The sequence below is a fragment of the Molothrus ater genome, chromosome 9 (genome assembly GCF_012460135.2).
Source record: "Molothrus ater isolate BHLD 08-10-18 breed brown headed cowbird chromosome 9, BPBGC_Mater_1.1, whole genome shotgun sequence".
NCBI lineage: Eukaryota > Metazoa > Chordata > Aves > Passeriformes > Icteridae > Molothrus > Molothrus ater.
In genome coordinates, this window is record NC_050486.2 from 28535818 (window position 1) to 28551997 (window position 16180).

Below are 16180 nucleotides of genomic sequence, written 5' to 3' on the forward strand. Positions count from 1 at the left end.
TGGCAAGACCACATAATCTCCAGGTCCCACATGAAACTTGCCTCAGAGTCTTCCGTAAATGTTCATAAGTCCTCCCTGAGCTGATTGTGCTATCAATCACATCAGAGGCCAAAAAGGAGCGGAGGAAAAACTTGGTAAAACTTGTCATCAGTCCGTGCGCGCACACAGATGCACCTCATATATTACAGGAGCCCCAGCAAAAAAACGGGGGGTATCAGCAACGGCTCTTTAATACCTGAGTCTTTCTTGTTGTATTACTTTACTCCAGGCTAAATAGTTGCTGCTTGTTGGTGTATTCCCACAGCAATATGTCACTGCCAAGGAGCATCCCCCCGCGCGCACGGTCCCAGGGCCTAACACTGCTCTCATTCATGGCGGGTTCAGGTTGGGCTGACCCTGCCGGGGCCGGGATGGGCTCTCCCCGGTGTGGTGGCACTGCCCCGGCTCCAGCAGAGCCCACTCCAGCTTCCCAACTGTGTTTATTTTCCTATGGAGGAGCGAAATTGCTCTCTGTGCTCCGGGCATCTGCGCCGTTGGGTTAAGGACGGTATTGTTGCGGGGCTGAATTCCCTGGGAATTCCCTCCCTATGGGAAAAAGAAGAAAAAGGGAAAAAAAAATATTTTCCCAAAGAAAAGCTATTAGCTGAGGCCCACGTTTTGTTTTGAAACACAAGTATGGGGAGAGGTACGGGACATTTTCACTGATCCACTTTCCCCAGATTTGCTTTATCCTGGCTTTTCTGTAGCGATCCACATTTCTCCTAAGAAAACAGCCCTGTTGTTGAATTTCTGTGCATCTGTTCCAGCGAGACAGTTGAAGCAGGGCAGTATAAAGCAACAGATGCTTATGCTGGCACATGCCTAAATACCCAAGAAAACCCCGACTGCAGGGTGATAAATGGCACAGAGAGGCGAATGTGTATCGCCTTTTCAGGGGATTAGACAAAAGTGAACTGGAGGGATCTTCAAGCCATCATCTATTAAAAAGATTGATAACTTGTAACGTGACATGACCCCCGCGTTCATCTGTAGCTATGTCCAGCGACTGTCGGCGAGGAAAAAAAAATATATTGATTTGTACAGTATTTTTAATTAAGCTTTGTAATTAGGTCAATTCGTCACGGTCTCAATTAGCCCCCCTCTTGGCGGAGGAGGCTGGCGGCCGTGCCCGGAGCCCTTGGGGAAGCGGCGAGAGCGAGCGGCCGGGGCTGATGCCTCTCCTTTCTCTTTTTGCAGTCCTGGTACCTGGGATAAAAGTCTCCGCTTCCCACCACGCACCGGACAGACCACCAGACCCCTTCCCACCTCTGTAACACGGAAGCAGCAGCAACGCAGCGCAGCGACTTCACATCGGCGGAAGGGGAGGCGAGCAGACACCGACAGCAAACTCGTACATGGAAATGGCAAACGTTATGGTTGAATGGCAAAGGCCGTAACTTTCTCTCGAGATTTGATTTTAATTTTTCTTTTTTTTTTTAATTTTTTTCTTTTTTTTAGACAACTTTAGGACTGTTGTAATTTCTCATATGGTGCTGGAAATGGTTGGGCTTCATAACTTTTGAAGTGTTTCATTGGTAGTGTAAGCGTTAGGTGACACTGAGTAGAACTAGCCTCTGCTGCTGCTTACCAACTTGCTGTTGTAACACACTTTCCATATGGAGCCTAACTGTTTTACAGTATCCTCATCGGATTTTCCCATACAGGTGTGAGACTTCTTGAGAAATCATGAAACACACTTAAACTATAACTTTTGTAGTAGCTGAATTCTGCAATATATAACTTACCGGACAGACATAGAGCATGTTATTTTTTTCTGTAACATATCGGGGAAAAAAAAAAAATGCAGGTTTCTTTTTTTTTTTGTTGTTGTTGTTGTTGGGGTTTTTTTTTCTTTTTTTTTTTTTTTTTTACAGTCGGCACTTAGAGACGTAACATGAACCATAAGAGCATTGTCAACAATTTTTTTCCACTCGATTGCAGAGCAATTTAAAACATCAAACTACTACTATTCACTTAAAAAAAAAAAAAGAAAAAAAAGAAAAAAGTTTGAAATGCTGCACTTACATTTAAAAAAAAACATTTTTCAACAATTTTCAACAATTACACAAAAATTCACACAGAAATGGGGAAGTTGGTCTGTTTTGACAGAAACTGACAGGAATCAATCAAAACAATCGAATTTTGAATTGAGTAAAGTGCAATTTCATTGGATAGCTAAATATCTTTGTAAGATAGAGATTGTTGAAAATTCTATTTTTGTTTTCCAAGTCCTTCCACCCCAGGACTCTAAATTATTGGGGTAAAAAACAGCCTTGCAAGAAAAAGGGGAGCTATTTTTGCTTTTTATGTTTTTTATTGTTGAACTTGTATCCCTTTAAAACTGAAGGAAAATTAAAAAAAAAAAAACAAATCTAATGGTGCTTTTACCACAATATGTTGACTACATTAAATGCTAATTAATCATTTTCTGTTATCAAAGCACATAACTAAAATGAAATCATAATATCTGTTAATTTTATAAGCTAAAAGTCACTATAATGGATTATGCCAATTCTGACAAATTTTACGTGTTTCCGGCAATATAGGGTTTATCAGTTCTCAAACACCTTGGGAATTAAGAGAGAACGGTCCAGAAAGTAAAACACCTTCGTGTCCCTGAACTGGTACATTTTCTGGACTGTGGAGAAATCATTACAGAAACGAACGATGCTGATCTTCTTACAACTTATGCCAGTTCAAAGCAAGGGCACTTGCTGAAGAAGAAAAAAAGAAAAAAAACAGACAAATAAGTAGAAAATGGAAAAAAAAAAAAAAAAAAAAAAAAAAAAGAAGTTTGGACCCCAAACGTCCTGTATCTTATGTACAAAAAAAAGGAAAAAAAAAGAAAAAAAAAAGAGTGCAAGTGATTTTTTCTATCAGACAGCGGAGCACCCCTTTGCTTCACATGCAACTTTAAGAAGGTTTCCTATACTATACATATATATACGTTCTGGTTGGCGAGTCCAGCTAATCAGAGAAAGTCTCTGCATGTTCTAGTGTTAGTAACTAATTTTTATATAGTTAATGTAGGGTAAAGTAGAGTGCATTAAGACACAATATTGTAATCCCTATTCCAGGCACTTGCCTTTAAACTATGTTTGTTCGACCCTTCAGAAGGGTTTCTACTACTGTCCTATACAATCAAGTAACTGAAATTCTTGGGAAGACACTTTGCTCCTCATCTTTTCCCTGAAACGATGTTTTGTTTTGTTTTCTTAATTTGCACGAAACAAAAAAAAAAAAAAATTCCATATCAATGTGCCTTGCCCTGGATAGCGATTATTTGTGGAATTGTTGCACATGTTCCTATATTGAAAGGGGTTTTTCCCTAGTCAAGCATTTGGAGACACTTTTTGTAAATGTGACTTTTATGTCAGCCATTGTCAGTTCCAACATCTAGAATTAAATAGGATGTTAGTTGTTCCGCAGATAGGAGTAGTGTTTATTGTCCTGTATGGTCAGTGGCAGTGCTATTCTGAGATCTGTAGATGCTAGATTATCAGTATTTTTGGATGTTGCTGCATTTTACCTTTTATTTGGAGTCTTCCTTTTTTTGTTTTGTTTTCTCCCAGATATATGAAAATATGCAATACCTGCTTATATCATGTAGAAAAGCTTAGCAATTATTAATTTTTCTTTTAATTTTTTTTTATTTGACCAAAGTTGGTGCTGCACTTGACGCAGTGTGTTTTAGGTGTTTGTCTTTGTACTTTTGTGATTTTTGAATGCACATGCAGGAAGGGCTCTTCTTAGAGAAGCAGTCAAACTGTGAAGCACTAAGCTGAACCCTGCTTCAAGCAATTTTTGTTTTACAACTGTTCCTTTCACAAGCAAGCCTTAAAAAAAAAAAAACAACTTCCTTTTTCTTCAGATCCCACACCCATTTTTATTAGCAGACTGCAATCAATCCACATTCAATAAAAGTATATAATGCCCATTTTTATATGCACGTTTTTAAACTTCCAAGTTCTGAAAATTGTTTACTGGTTATTCTCTATTTAAGGAAAAAATAAAATGTTTTGGATTTTCATATGTGTCTGATAAGTGGTTGAGTAGTCATTTTGCTCTATTGTATTGTGTGATTGTTAGTATATGGTATCACATCCTCTAGCCAGCATCCTTTGCCTTCCCTATAGCACTTAGCTGGGCATTACTTTATTAAGACATATGTGCACTAAAAAAAAAAAAATAGCAGCTTTCAGTGCTTCACAGTGAAGGGAAAAAAGCCTAGACAAACATTTTGTCAGAACCTTGCTATGAGACAAGGTATTACCAGTAAATTGGTTGTATATACAATAAAATTGCACCCTTTTTTAAACAAAACAAACTAAGCAATAGTTTGGGCAGTTAGTTGTTTTTAGTGAGCATGTTGTAGTCATGGCTGCAAAGAGAGAGAATTAAACTGCCCACTCAGAAGATATGTAATTTGTATGTTGTATAGTTTTATTGATTACACTGATTTATTCTACCCTATTTTATAATGCAGGACTTTTGTAATGTTGTTTAAATGAGGAAAAATTTCTGTCAAATTAGCTTAGTGGAATTTCTGATTGTTCGTTATAAAGGCAGCGTTCATAGAATTGCTTTTTTTTTTTTTTCCTTTGGGAACTGGATTTAAGTTAAAAACTTTCCCGTTTCCTTTTTTTGTATGTATTTAAATACAGTTATTTTTCTTCTCTCAATGGTATAGCATATTCCTATGCTTGAGAAGTATAGGCTACTGAAGAACCATTGTAAATGGACATTACAGGTATGCTGTATTTTTGAAGGTATTTTTGTCATATTAAGTTTGATGACGCTAAAGTTAGGGAACTCTGAGCAGAATTGCGAGAAAAAAAAATGTTTTAAAGGCTTTAAAACATTAGGTAGGAGGTCAAGGGTGTTAACCAACAGGGGTTGTAAAGTATTACACACTAAATTCAGTTTGCGTTCACCTTCCTCTCACGCAGGAAACGCGGCAGTTCCGTTCTGTGCAGGTGTAGAGAACAAACAGTGTTTTAGTCCTCCTTTAGAGGAGCGGGGAGGCGAGCAGGGATGGGCAGGAGGGATGGGGCATCCATCCATCCCTCCATCCACCCATCCCTCCATCCATCCATCCCTGGATGGTCCCGGCGTGCGGGCGGCAGCGGAGCCCCGGCCCCGCGCCGGGCGCTCCTTCAGAGTCACCCAAGAACTTTTTTTCCTCCCCGCCTCCTTCTCTCCAGAACTGTCAGACGCACAAATTCTCTGACCTGTGCCCACCCCCGCCCACCCAAATTTAAAGCCCTAGGGATGGCTTAGCACGAATTGACTTTTTCCCAAGTTAATTCCTTTCTTTTTTTTCCCCCCTCTTTTTTCGGGTTTTTCAGTTTTTGGTTTTTTTTTTTTTTTTTTTTGAGCGAGGGCACTTGCTTTTCTCATGCCGCACACCCCAGCAATGCCATTATTATTTATTCTTTTTCCTTTATAATAAAAAGAAAAACTTTCGGGCTTCGAGTTTAGGCAGCCATGGTACACTTTGTCTCTGTTGCTTGTTCCCCCTCCCCTTAAGGTCGAAGGGGAAAAGAAACACCAAGTTTTCTCAACTCCACAGTATTCAGTCAGCCCACAGGAATATGCAAAATCCCTCTAACATTTTTTTTTTCTTTCTCTAGTTCTCTTTGTTCCGTATATTTGCAGCTTTGTAGTAACAGTGTTATAAAATATTTACTGTACAAAAATACAAAAAAACCCAGATACATAGCCTAAAACAGGTTTTTTTTCCTTGTGGTGAATTATTTTTTTTTAAGAATGTCAGTTAATATTGTACTTTGCATTGTGTCTCTGGAAATATCTTTTTTTTTCTTTTTTTTTGTTGGTAGAAGGCCTCCATCGAACAAAATTAAAACCATAACCGGCATGACAATGTAAGGAGAGCTTCAATGGCACCTAAACAATAAATAAATAACAAATTCAACCTCATGAGGTCTGTCGGAGGCAGGTCTTGTGAAGTTAACACTGCCTGCTAGGCAGGATTTTCATTAAATCAAGCTTACAATGCCAATTTTGTCTTGAAGTCAATGCATGTATTACTGTTTGACAGTAAACCCAGCTATGCCATCATCAAGTCCAAGGCTGCGCAATAGTCTAATTAGTATCGAGTACATTTTCCTTTTATTTTTTCCAATAAAAAAGCAGTGGGATGAAAATTGCTTTGATATATAGCAGGTAACATTGAAGCTATTCCATAGCACTTAACTGTAGTGAATACTGTGTCACCAATTCTGAAATCAATTTAATGTTTAATGCAAATCCATTACATGGTGCTATTACAGGCTGGCAAAATGATTTACAAAAATGTGACAACTTGGGCTCAATTCACTCTGCTTTCCAACAATGTAAATGCATAGCAGTGTTTATCTGCATGAAAACTATGCACTAATCTATCTGAAAAAAAAAAAAGAAAAGAATATATCAACTTTGGTATCTACTTTCCGTTTACTTCGATCCTTGCCTTTTCGGTCATTGTTATAATGCCAGCTTTAGGACAGAAAGAATTATAAGAAAACCAGCATAATACCTGATATATTAAAATGTAGTGCCTGTGAAATCTGTATTATATTGCTCTTCTGAAGTAAGATTTTTCTACACCGGTAGCCTTCGCTGTCTGTCAGAACCTTCTGATATAGGTGATGTAAAATAACCGTACAATATTAATGCATGCTATTCCATAATGCTTAGTAGCTGTATGAATATTACTCAAAGTTATGTTAGTCTTTTTTTCTGACTTGGTTCTTGTCAGATAGGTTTAAAGATATTTCACTGAGAACGCAAATTCTGTCTTTATTGATTTGGGGTGTTTTCAGTATTTTGGAGGTATACATTTACTTAAATTCAGTATTACTTGTGTTTTGGGTTTTTTTTCTTTTTTTTCTTTTTTTTTCCTTTTCTTTTTTTTTTTTTTTTTTTTTTTTTTTTTTTTTCCTAGAGGGCAGGACATGGTGTTTGAGACCAGAAATCTGTGCCTGGTAAGATTTTCGTCTCGAAAAGCTACCCTAAGAATTCAGAGAGCTTGCTCTGAAGAACAGTTCAAATTGAAGGGACAGTCCTTTAAACCCACAAATGAGACCGAGCTCATGTTGCGAGAGATTTCTTAATGGGCAGCGGTGAACCAGGTACCCATGCTTGACCCTTCTTCACACCAGACTTCCTCATATAGAAAGAAAAAAACCCTTTTAAAAAAAAAAAAAAAAAAGAAAAAAAGAAAAAAAAAACCTCATGTGGTTGTTTAGTTTCATGCACAGTTGCAATATTTTTCTTCAAAACAAACTCTGTACAAAACTTTGGGCCCGATTCATAAAAGCTCCTTTGCTATTAACACGGGAGGCTGGTGGGCTCCTCTCCTCCAAATTGAGGGTGGGCTTCGCCCTGGCGAGCCCCGCTGGCCCTGCTCTCCCTCCCCTTCCCCTCTCCGCCTCCCCCAGCCCCGCGGAGACCAGGAACCGGTGGGAAGGGGCCCTGGAGGAGGCGAGGCAGCGCAGGACCATGCTCCGAGCCCCAGAGGTGCAGGTTGGCAGGAGGAAAAGGGGGAGGACGGCTCCGGCCGGTGCCGGGGGCTCGGGACACCGCGACTCGATCACAAAAGAGATCTTGTCCGCACCAGAACAAAACGCGCTCGATCGCTACCTCTGAGCTCTAGAGAAACCCTCCGTCGGGGCCAGCGCTCGCCCGCAATGTGAACTTTTGTACTTTGGATGCTTTTTTTTTTCTTTTTCTTAGGGAAGACTATTTTCCACTTAGTTAATCTTCTATGCTCGAGCATGAACAAAAACAATTGTGTTGGGTGAAACCCCCCCCCCTTTTATCTGCATCCACAAATTAATATGAGGGGAAAAACAAAAAGAAGATGAGTTTCTAGACGGAGCATGGTAGGGCGAGAGCGCCTGGCTCGGCATCTGCCACCGACGCTGCTCGTCCTTGTTGCAACTGCTGCCTTGGGGACAGGGCCACGAAATTCTTGGGAAACACAATCAAGGAGAAATCTCCATTTTGGCCGGCTGTGCGGGTTCTCCCGAACTCTGCCCCAGCCCAGCCCAGTCCCTCAGCGGCGGGTTGAGATTTGAGGCGCTAAAATTTCCACCGGCCGTGTGAAAGATCTGCTGCAAATTCACTTGACACCCGTGTTAATACCATGTCGTGTTCATTTTTTTTTATGAGTCAGGCCCCTCGTGCCTCTAGTATACTTGTATTGACTCTCATAGTTACCATTTTAGTTTTACTGTGTTCTGTGAAAAAAATTGTAATTGGTTGAGAATCACTGTGGGCATCCATTCTTATTCAACTAAGTCTCCGCAGGTTTTTTGAGCTGGTGTGGATTAGTTTAACTCTTGTATTCAACCATTAGTGCTACCACCTTCTCACATTACAATACAATTACTGGAAGCAAGTACTGCATTTCCTATGCAACAAAAAAGGAAAATAAAAAATTGCTAATGCTAACAGGCCGTGTTGTTATTTACTCCCAGCTGGGCACGGGGTGGGGTTGCGGCTGAAGGACCGTGGGCATCGGGCATCAACCTCTCCTGGCCCCAGCCCTGCAGCCTGGGCAGGCTCCCAGGCAGCAGCTTCATCCCAAATCGTGGGGATATTTGGTTAAATCGAGTCACTTTTGTCACACTGGCCACTCTTCCCCGTGTTTTTGGTGTCCCGTGGCACAAAATCGTTCCAATATTGGATTAATCCTCAGCAAATCTCTGCAGATTAATCATTCAAATTAAAGAGATGAAGCACACCTAGGAAAGATCCAGGATGCTGCAAATGCTACAATGCAACTTTAAATGTAGCTAAACTATGAAAATACTGCCACATTTCCGAGGAGCCCCAGTACACCCAGGGCTCTTGGGATTGACCTCGGAGCTGCTGGCAGGGCTGTCTCTCTCTGCAAGGCTCTGGGTGCAGAGATAGACAATAATTAGGCTTTTTTACAAATATTAACGTTTCCTTCGAAGTTTTTCACTCTGCAACACCTTTTGCTTAAGAGATACATGCAGAATTTAGCATTTGCAGAATAGGTTTTTTTGCATTTAAGCCATTCTGGCTGTTTTCTATGTAAAATTAGACACTGAGCCCACACCTGAAGGGTGAGGGCTGGTGCAGCTCTGCCGCTGCCCTTGGGGACAGCAAACAGGGACCCTGTGACCCCCCAGCCCTTCCCCAGGCAGCACCAGCTGCAACACCAGCTCTTCCATTTTATTTGGGGGGAAATGAGTGTTTTCTAACAAATGTGTGCCTGACACACATAAACCGCTGGTATTTCCTTTCTCACACCTCCACAGAGTTTTGGTCTTGGCTACAAGGCCAGGGCGGGAGGGTCAGGCTGGGCACAGGTCTAATGTCACCATCCCCAGGGGGGGACCCTGTCTGTGCCCCTCGCTGTGTGCCTCCCATGTGGGCAGTGCTGGCACCAATGCATGGTGTGGCAGCTGAGGACAGGTTGGAGACTGTTCAATTTGGCTTTTTTTTCTCATAAAGGAGACCAGACAGTGAGGAAAAGCCAAATCTGTCCTCAAAGGAATCACAGTACCCCAGGCAAGGCTTGCCAACAGTGCTGGCCCCTTTAACCCCCACAAGCTCTGGGAGGAGGGAGGAAGAGGGAGGGTGAGGGTGCTGAGCCTGTGCTCACTGTCCCAATTGGGCAAAAACCAGCCCAAATGGTGGTGGTGGTGCCCCGTGGGCTTGGAAGTGAGCCCAGGTGCGGGCCAGCCTGTCCCATGGGGCTGCCAGAGCTGGATGATTCCTCCCAGCACTGGCTGTGAGCACGGGGGATACCGGGATGGGAGGGAGGGACAGGCACCCACCCGTGTGCATCCCTGCATGAACAGACAGAAAAACTAACACCTGCTTTTAAAAAGTGCAATTACAGCACAAAGGGAGGTGTCACCAATCAGCTCCAACTGCTCCTCACCACTGCCCGTTCCCCGTTCTTGTCCATCCCTCCCTAAAAATCATTCACTGTTATTTATTTATACCCTTTGCTATTGAGGGTGTTGGCTGAGGTTTGGTGGAGGAAGCATGTGGGGTGCAAGGGGTGACCCTGTCCCACAAGGGTGATGGCCGTGCTGGCAGTGGAGTGGGCACTGTCCAGGGCTCAGGCACCACCTTCTGCTTTCTCCCTCCTTTCCTTGCACATTTTCTTCCCCTCCAGCTTTCTGGCTTTCTCTTTCTTCCTGTGGGAGAAAAGGTCTCCATCAGCATCTAAGGAAATAAATCCCATTTATTATTTATGGCTATCAAAATGTGTCAGCCTGGCTCAGGACGCCAGAGGAATACGCAATAGCCCCTCACAGAAATCAAAAAACTTTGGGTGGAAAAAGCCCAGGGTGGTGTTCAAGCAGGGAAATGCAGGTGCTTCACCCTGCTCAGTGGGAGATCTGGCTCCTTAACCTCTTCCTTAAATGCAAATATTCCTGTTGATGCAACTGGAGCAGCACTCACTGAGGCGATGGGTCTGTCCGACATCTGCTGAAGACCAGCCAAGACTGGAAATATTTATTGGTTCAGTGCTTCAGCAACGCTGTATTAATTGCAGCTGATGTTTTGATGGGCAGTTAGCACACAGGTATTGATGAAAATGGCACCACTTCATCTCAAAATTAACTGCTTGGCCATTCAGCAAGAGAAGCTGATAAATTATGGCAATAAATTTGCCACGGAGATTTATGGCACCGTAATTCGGGCCCACAGGCACACTCTGGTGGGGACAGGGACCACAGTCAACCCCTTCATTCCTTACCCATACACAGCCCCATGGGGATGTTCAAATGCTTCCAGAAATTTGGGTGCAGGAGTTTTGTAACCTCTCAGGTCTTGGTGCTCCTTTAAAATCAATTATACTCAAGGGCCAAGGGACCCTCCCAGCCACAGGAGGCATGGCCAAGTCTCCAGCAGCACAGGGGATGGTCTGAGCCACCTCCTCTTCCTCTGGATCAATGGAAATAATGGAATGCCAAGCTTTCCCCATCAGTGTTATCTTTATGGAGGCCATTGGTGAGGAGAGGAGCCACCTTATAAACCATGCAGTCATCTCACTTTCCTAAAAACCCTTGAGAAACAGAGCCAGGCTGCTGGTGCTGCAAAAGGGAAAGGTGTCACTGGATTATTAATAGCAATATTATTAGTAGTATTGATATTATTATCATCATCATCATCCTCTCACTAGTGCTGCACTCAGCGCGTGCTTATTTATTTATTTATGCCCCATTCTACCCTCACAAAGCCTTGCTGCCTTTCAGGGCAGCCCCAAAGCCACCCTTTTTTCCAGGCTTTTTTAGGTTTTTACGGGATTTGCTCCAGGAGGGACACACTGTGTGGGCAGGGGCTGCAGCCCACCCTGTGTCACCGAAATATTCATCTGCGGAGGATGAACAGCAGCTCCCTGCCTTGGGCAGCAAAGAAATTGGAAAATATCCCTATAAATGTGATTCATAGGACACAGCACCTGCCTGCACACTGCATTATCCAAACCCATTAGGGTGAGGGAGACGCAGCCAACTATTTCGGGATATGGGGTTTGATTCCCCCTCCCCATTGTTCCTTATTCCCCCACAGGAATTTCATATCCTGACACCTTTTTTTCCCTTCCAAAATTCTTCATGTTGTTACCGGGTGGAAGAGGCCCAACTTTGAGAGAAACTTCAGCTGGATGTTGCATGTATAAATAAATGTGACAAATTTAATAGGGTAGGATAGGTATTTGAATTATTGATTGTTAAATATTTAAGCTGCAAGTCCCCATCCATCAGCGTGTGTGAGAAGGCTCGGGGCAGATTTATGATGCTGGAGTTTTCCTGGTTAGCTGGCACTTGGCATTTCTATTAATTATAGCCCACACATTCGGGTTTTTTTCAGGATTTGTTAGAAGTATTTATAAAAGATGTCCCTATTATACCATTTAAATATTGTTTGTGCAACTGGAACGTGTTTTCTATTGTGGATTAACACCCTGTTTGATTTAGGGGAAAATTAAATTAGAAGGTGTAAGTCTCAGGAGATAAATGCTTTAGTTGAGAAGGGTTTCCACCACTGGAAAGCACAAAGTTTTTCTTTTAGATATAAATATTTTTCTCCAGGTGTTTGCCTGAGTCTGCAGGTGGGTGGAAAGGCTTTAAAGTGCCCTTGGCGACAGGGAGTGGGAGAGGAGGCACGTGGTGGGGAGGGGGCAGGATGGAATACATCCTATTTATTCATTTTAAGGGATTTAAGGCCTCCCCCTCTGACCATTTCCCCGGGAAGGATGCGAGCCCTGGGGCAGGAAGGGTCTGTGTGAGGGAGGAAACCGCCCGGGGCCGCCAGGTCAATAACGCGCCTCCAAAAAAACCCCTCCCGAGGTCTGGGGCTGTGTGATGGATTGTAATTGCTCAAGAAGAGCCATTACAGCCCTTAGGTCAATACTCTGCATTTCCAAAGTGCTTTAATTAATACATGTTTACATCAGGTACAGCAGGGACTTCTCTGGGCCGTGGTATTAGGCCAAGAAAGGCTTCAAACTTTTGTAATTTGGGCGGGGGGGGGGGCACGAGTTTAGTCTCTTAGTGCTTTATTGCCCCTTATAAAAACACATCTTGATGTCATGAGCAGCAAGAAAATCTTCATCCAGCAAGAGCAACACATCCCCTCTCACTGGGGCAGTGGCCAGGGGGTCCCACAGGGCAAGAGGGGCCCCTGAGGCTTCACCAACTCACCTACCACCACCCCCTCATCCTTCTACTCCTGCTTGCTCCTTTAGAGTCACAAAAAGTTACCAGCAGCAGAGATAAATTACTGCTGCTCCAGGGGAATGAGGGATGCTGCCAGTGGGGAAGGCATCCAGGCACTCCAGATTATTTTGGAGAGGGTGAGCCACACCCTCCAAAGCATTTTTAAATCATGACTTCTGTTTTCAAGACACAAGTCACCCGTCCTGCTCGTGGGACCTCTGGGCTCAGCCACCTCCCTCTGTCACCCTTCCTCCTGGGTGCTGCTGTGATCCTGAACATGCAATTAAATATATGAAGGATATTAATTAAATTAGAATATAATTAAATATAAGATAATTAAATATAAGGAGGACGTGGACCTGCTGGAGCGAATCCAAAGGAGGCCACAGAGATGCTCCAAGTTCAGCTGCTGTGGAGACAGGCTGGGAGAGCTGGGAGCGTTCACCTGGAGAGGAGAAGGCTCCAAGGAGACCTGAGAGCCCTTTCCAGTGGCTAAAGGGCTCCAAGAGAGCAGGAGAGGGACTGGGGACAAGGCCTGGAGGGACAGACAGCACACAGGGAATGGCTTCCCACTGCCAGAGGGCAGGGATGGATGGGCTATTGGGAAGGAATTGCTCCCTGGGAGTGTGCTGAGGACCTGGCACAGGGTGCCCAGAGCAGCTGTGGCTGCCCCTGGATCCCTGGGAGTGTCCAAGCCAGGCTGAAGCAACCTGGGATAGTGGAAGATGTCCCTGCCATGGCAGGGGTGGATGAGCTTTAACATCCCTTCCAACCCAAGCCATTCTGGGATTCTGCAGCTGCTCAGAGCTCGGTCTGGTGTTGGGGTCACCAGGACATCTCTCATGGGACGCTGATTTACCTGCTGGAGTAATTCCAGGTCTGTGCCTCGGTATGGGAACCAGAGGTGTTCCATCTCTCCTGAATGCGTAGGGCTTGGAACTGCCTGGCCTGGAGGGGCCAGTGACCAGCAGCAGGTACCTCTAAAAACATACAAACATACACTCCACAAGCTTATTGATTTTCTTTTTTCCATTTTATTTTTTTTTTCCCCCCGTGCAACCACAAATTACAACCGGCACTGCTAAAAATCACTGGCCTATCCACAAATTTTAATTAAAACCTAAATAAATCATTTTGGGCGCTGCACTTGCACACAGACAATGCGGGAGATGGCACACTCACAGCGGCCTGTCAGCGGCCGCTGACTAATGAGCCGCTGTGAAAATACAACCCCAAGGGCCGGAATTGAAAGCAGATTCCTCGCCTAACGAAGGGCACATGCGACCCCGCCGTGGCCATCGTGGCAGAAGGCACCAAAACCAGCTCTGGGGGCTTGGGAGGGGAAAGAAAAATTTCGTTGAGGCTGCAGGCCGAGGTTTATTAAATAAAGCGCGGCGGGGAAACGCAATAGCGCAGCTGCAGCCTTTTCGCCCGGCGATGGAGTCATGTTTTCCCCTGTCCTTGCAGCAAACAATAACCATATGCTGGGTTTGTTACCAAATGTTTATTTTATTCCTTCATTAGTACACAACGAGGACTTGGAAAAAAGAGGTTTCGTTGCTCCAAGCGCTCGGGAAGAGCTTTTAAGCAGGCCCCAGCTGTGCCGTGAGGAACTCGCGGGGCTGCCCAGCGCTGCTTGCTCAAGGTTGTGCTTTGCCATGTGTCTCCACGTGTCCCTGTTGTACCTCTGGACCTGGGGGTCCTACCCCTGGGCAGAGGAGCCAGGATGGATCCATGAATCACACGGTTCCTCCCGCCCCAGGGCACGGTGCTGTGGGGATGGAGGCCAAGTGAGACCTAAAAAAACCTCTTCAACTCTTCTGTCTCTCAAACAAACTCTTCTCCTGTGTTCTAGAAGCTGTCCCTGTCAGATGTGACAGGGAACGCCCAGGCCAGGAGAGAATTCCTGGTTGTGCACAGGAGCAGAGGCCTTGGCATGTGCTGGTGAAGCCACGAGGTGCTGGTAGCCAGCACAGATGGGAATCCCAAGAGCCTCACAAAACTTCACAAGATCCTTTTTTGCAGCTCACAAAAAGCCTTGGAAATGAAAGCTGATTTTGTGATGGAGCCGTGGTCTAAGAGCAGTGGCCTTGGCCCAGCTCTGCTCAGGGCACTCGGACTCACCTGTGGCTGCTCCCCCAGGGAGGAGCCCAAGGGACGCCAGTGGTGCCTTCAGGGATCCTCCCTCCCTTCATGGACCCCAGCCTCCCTGCCTGGACCACCCCCTTCAGGCACAGACCAGGAAGGTGTCCTCCCAAGGCCAGCATTGCTCTTCCAGCCAGCAAACATCCACAAATGCTCTGAATCTGGCAAAACCACATTTTCCCAGGGAACACCTCCACCAAACAGTTAAGGCAGACCAAAGTTTCAAAGTTTGGGGTTTTCCCTGTGAAAGGACTCAGAGTTTCCAGCCAAGAGCTGCATCTTCCACACAGGCATGGAGCTTGGAGTCACAGTTCCTAAAAAACACCCAACAGGACAACTCTCCCTGCAGCAAATGCTGCATTTCCATGTAGAATCTCCCTGTGGCAAAGCATTTCCAGCATAGGGCAAGGATTTGTGCTGCTCCCAAAGTACCCAAAATGGTGCTATTTCCACCAAGAATGATGCTGTCTCTACCAAGAATGATGCTGTCTCTACCAAGAATGATGCTATTTCCACAGGAATTATGCTATTTCTACCAAGAACAATGCTATTTCCACTCAATATGGATGCTATTTCTTTGGGGCAATGATGGTAACTCACCCCAAAGCATCCCAAGCAAGGAAATTCCTAGAAATGGGAGCTGGGCCACCTCACTGGGCCTTTGTTTTTTGGTTTTTTTATCCCTCCCTTAAAGCTGCCTTGTGAAAAGAAAGAAAAATGTGGTCTGTGTGTGTTGCTCCTGCAATTCAAAACCTGATCTTGACTGAGGAAAAGCTACCCAAAAAAAAAGAAGAAAAAAAAATTCAAACCTCTCCCAACTGCTCATGGGAGCAAGATGTGGAGCACATGAGGCTGTCCCGGGGAGAAAGTTTGCTAAAAATAACATATGCAGATTATGTACATAAAATGTCATGAAATATCAGCAGAGAAACCCGTGTGGAGGTTCAGGCTGTTGCAGTTACAGCTGGAATGGGCCAGATGAGGGACACACAGCACTGGGAGTGTCTGCAGCAGGACCAGAAGTGAGGCCAGCTCCTCTCTACAGGCAGAGCTCAGGGACCACCTCTGACAGAGCCAAAACTGAGTGGAATGGGGCTTATTTTTAAGGGATTTTTTAGGGAGGGTCAGGTACAGCCCCTGGGCTGCTCTGAAGCCCTGTACCTGCAAAGGTACCTGCTCTGTGATTCTCCTAAATCAGAGCCATTTTGCTTAAATATTTAACAATATTTAATATTAAGTGAAGAAGTGGCAGAGCCTGACCTGGGGTCAGGCTGGGCTCGCCA

The 16180-nt window shown here is 44.5% G+C and overlaps 1 protein-coding gene across 15 annotated transcripts in view; it reads left to right on the plus strand.

Moving 5' to 3' along the window:
* Positions 1-8496, plus strand: part of NFIA (nuclear factor I A) — a 349114-nt gene extending 340618 nt beyond the window's left edge. For all 15 annotated transcript variants that reach the window (XM_036387934.2, XM_036387932.2, XM_036387937.2 and 12 more), the window contains one exon: positions 1237-8496. In XM_036387934.2, coding sequence (XP_036243827.1) covers positions 1237-1313 — 77 coding nt within the window. In that variant the 3' untranslated portion in view covers positions 1314-8496. The remainder of the gene's footprint in view (positions 1-1236) is intronic.
* Positions 8497-16180: the final 7684 nt, after the last annotated feature.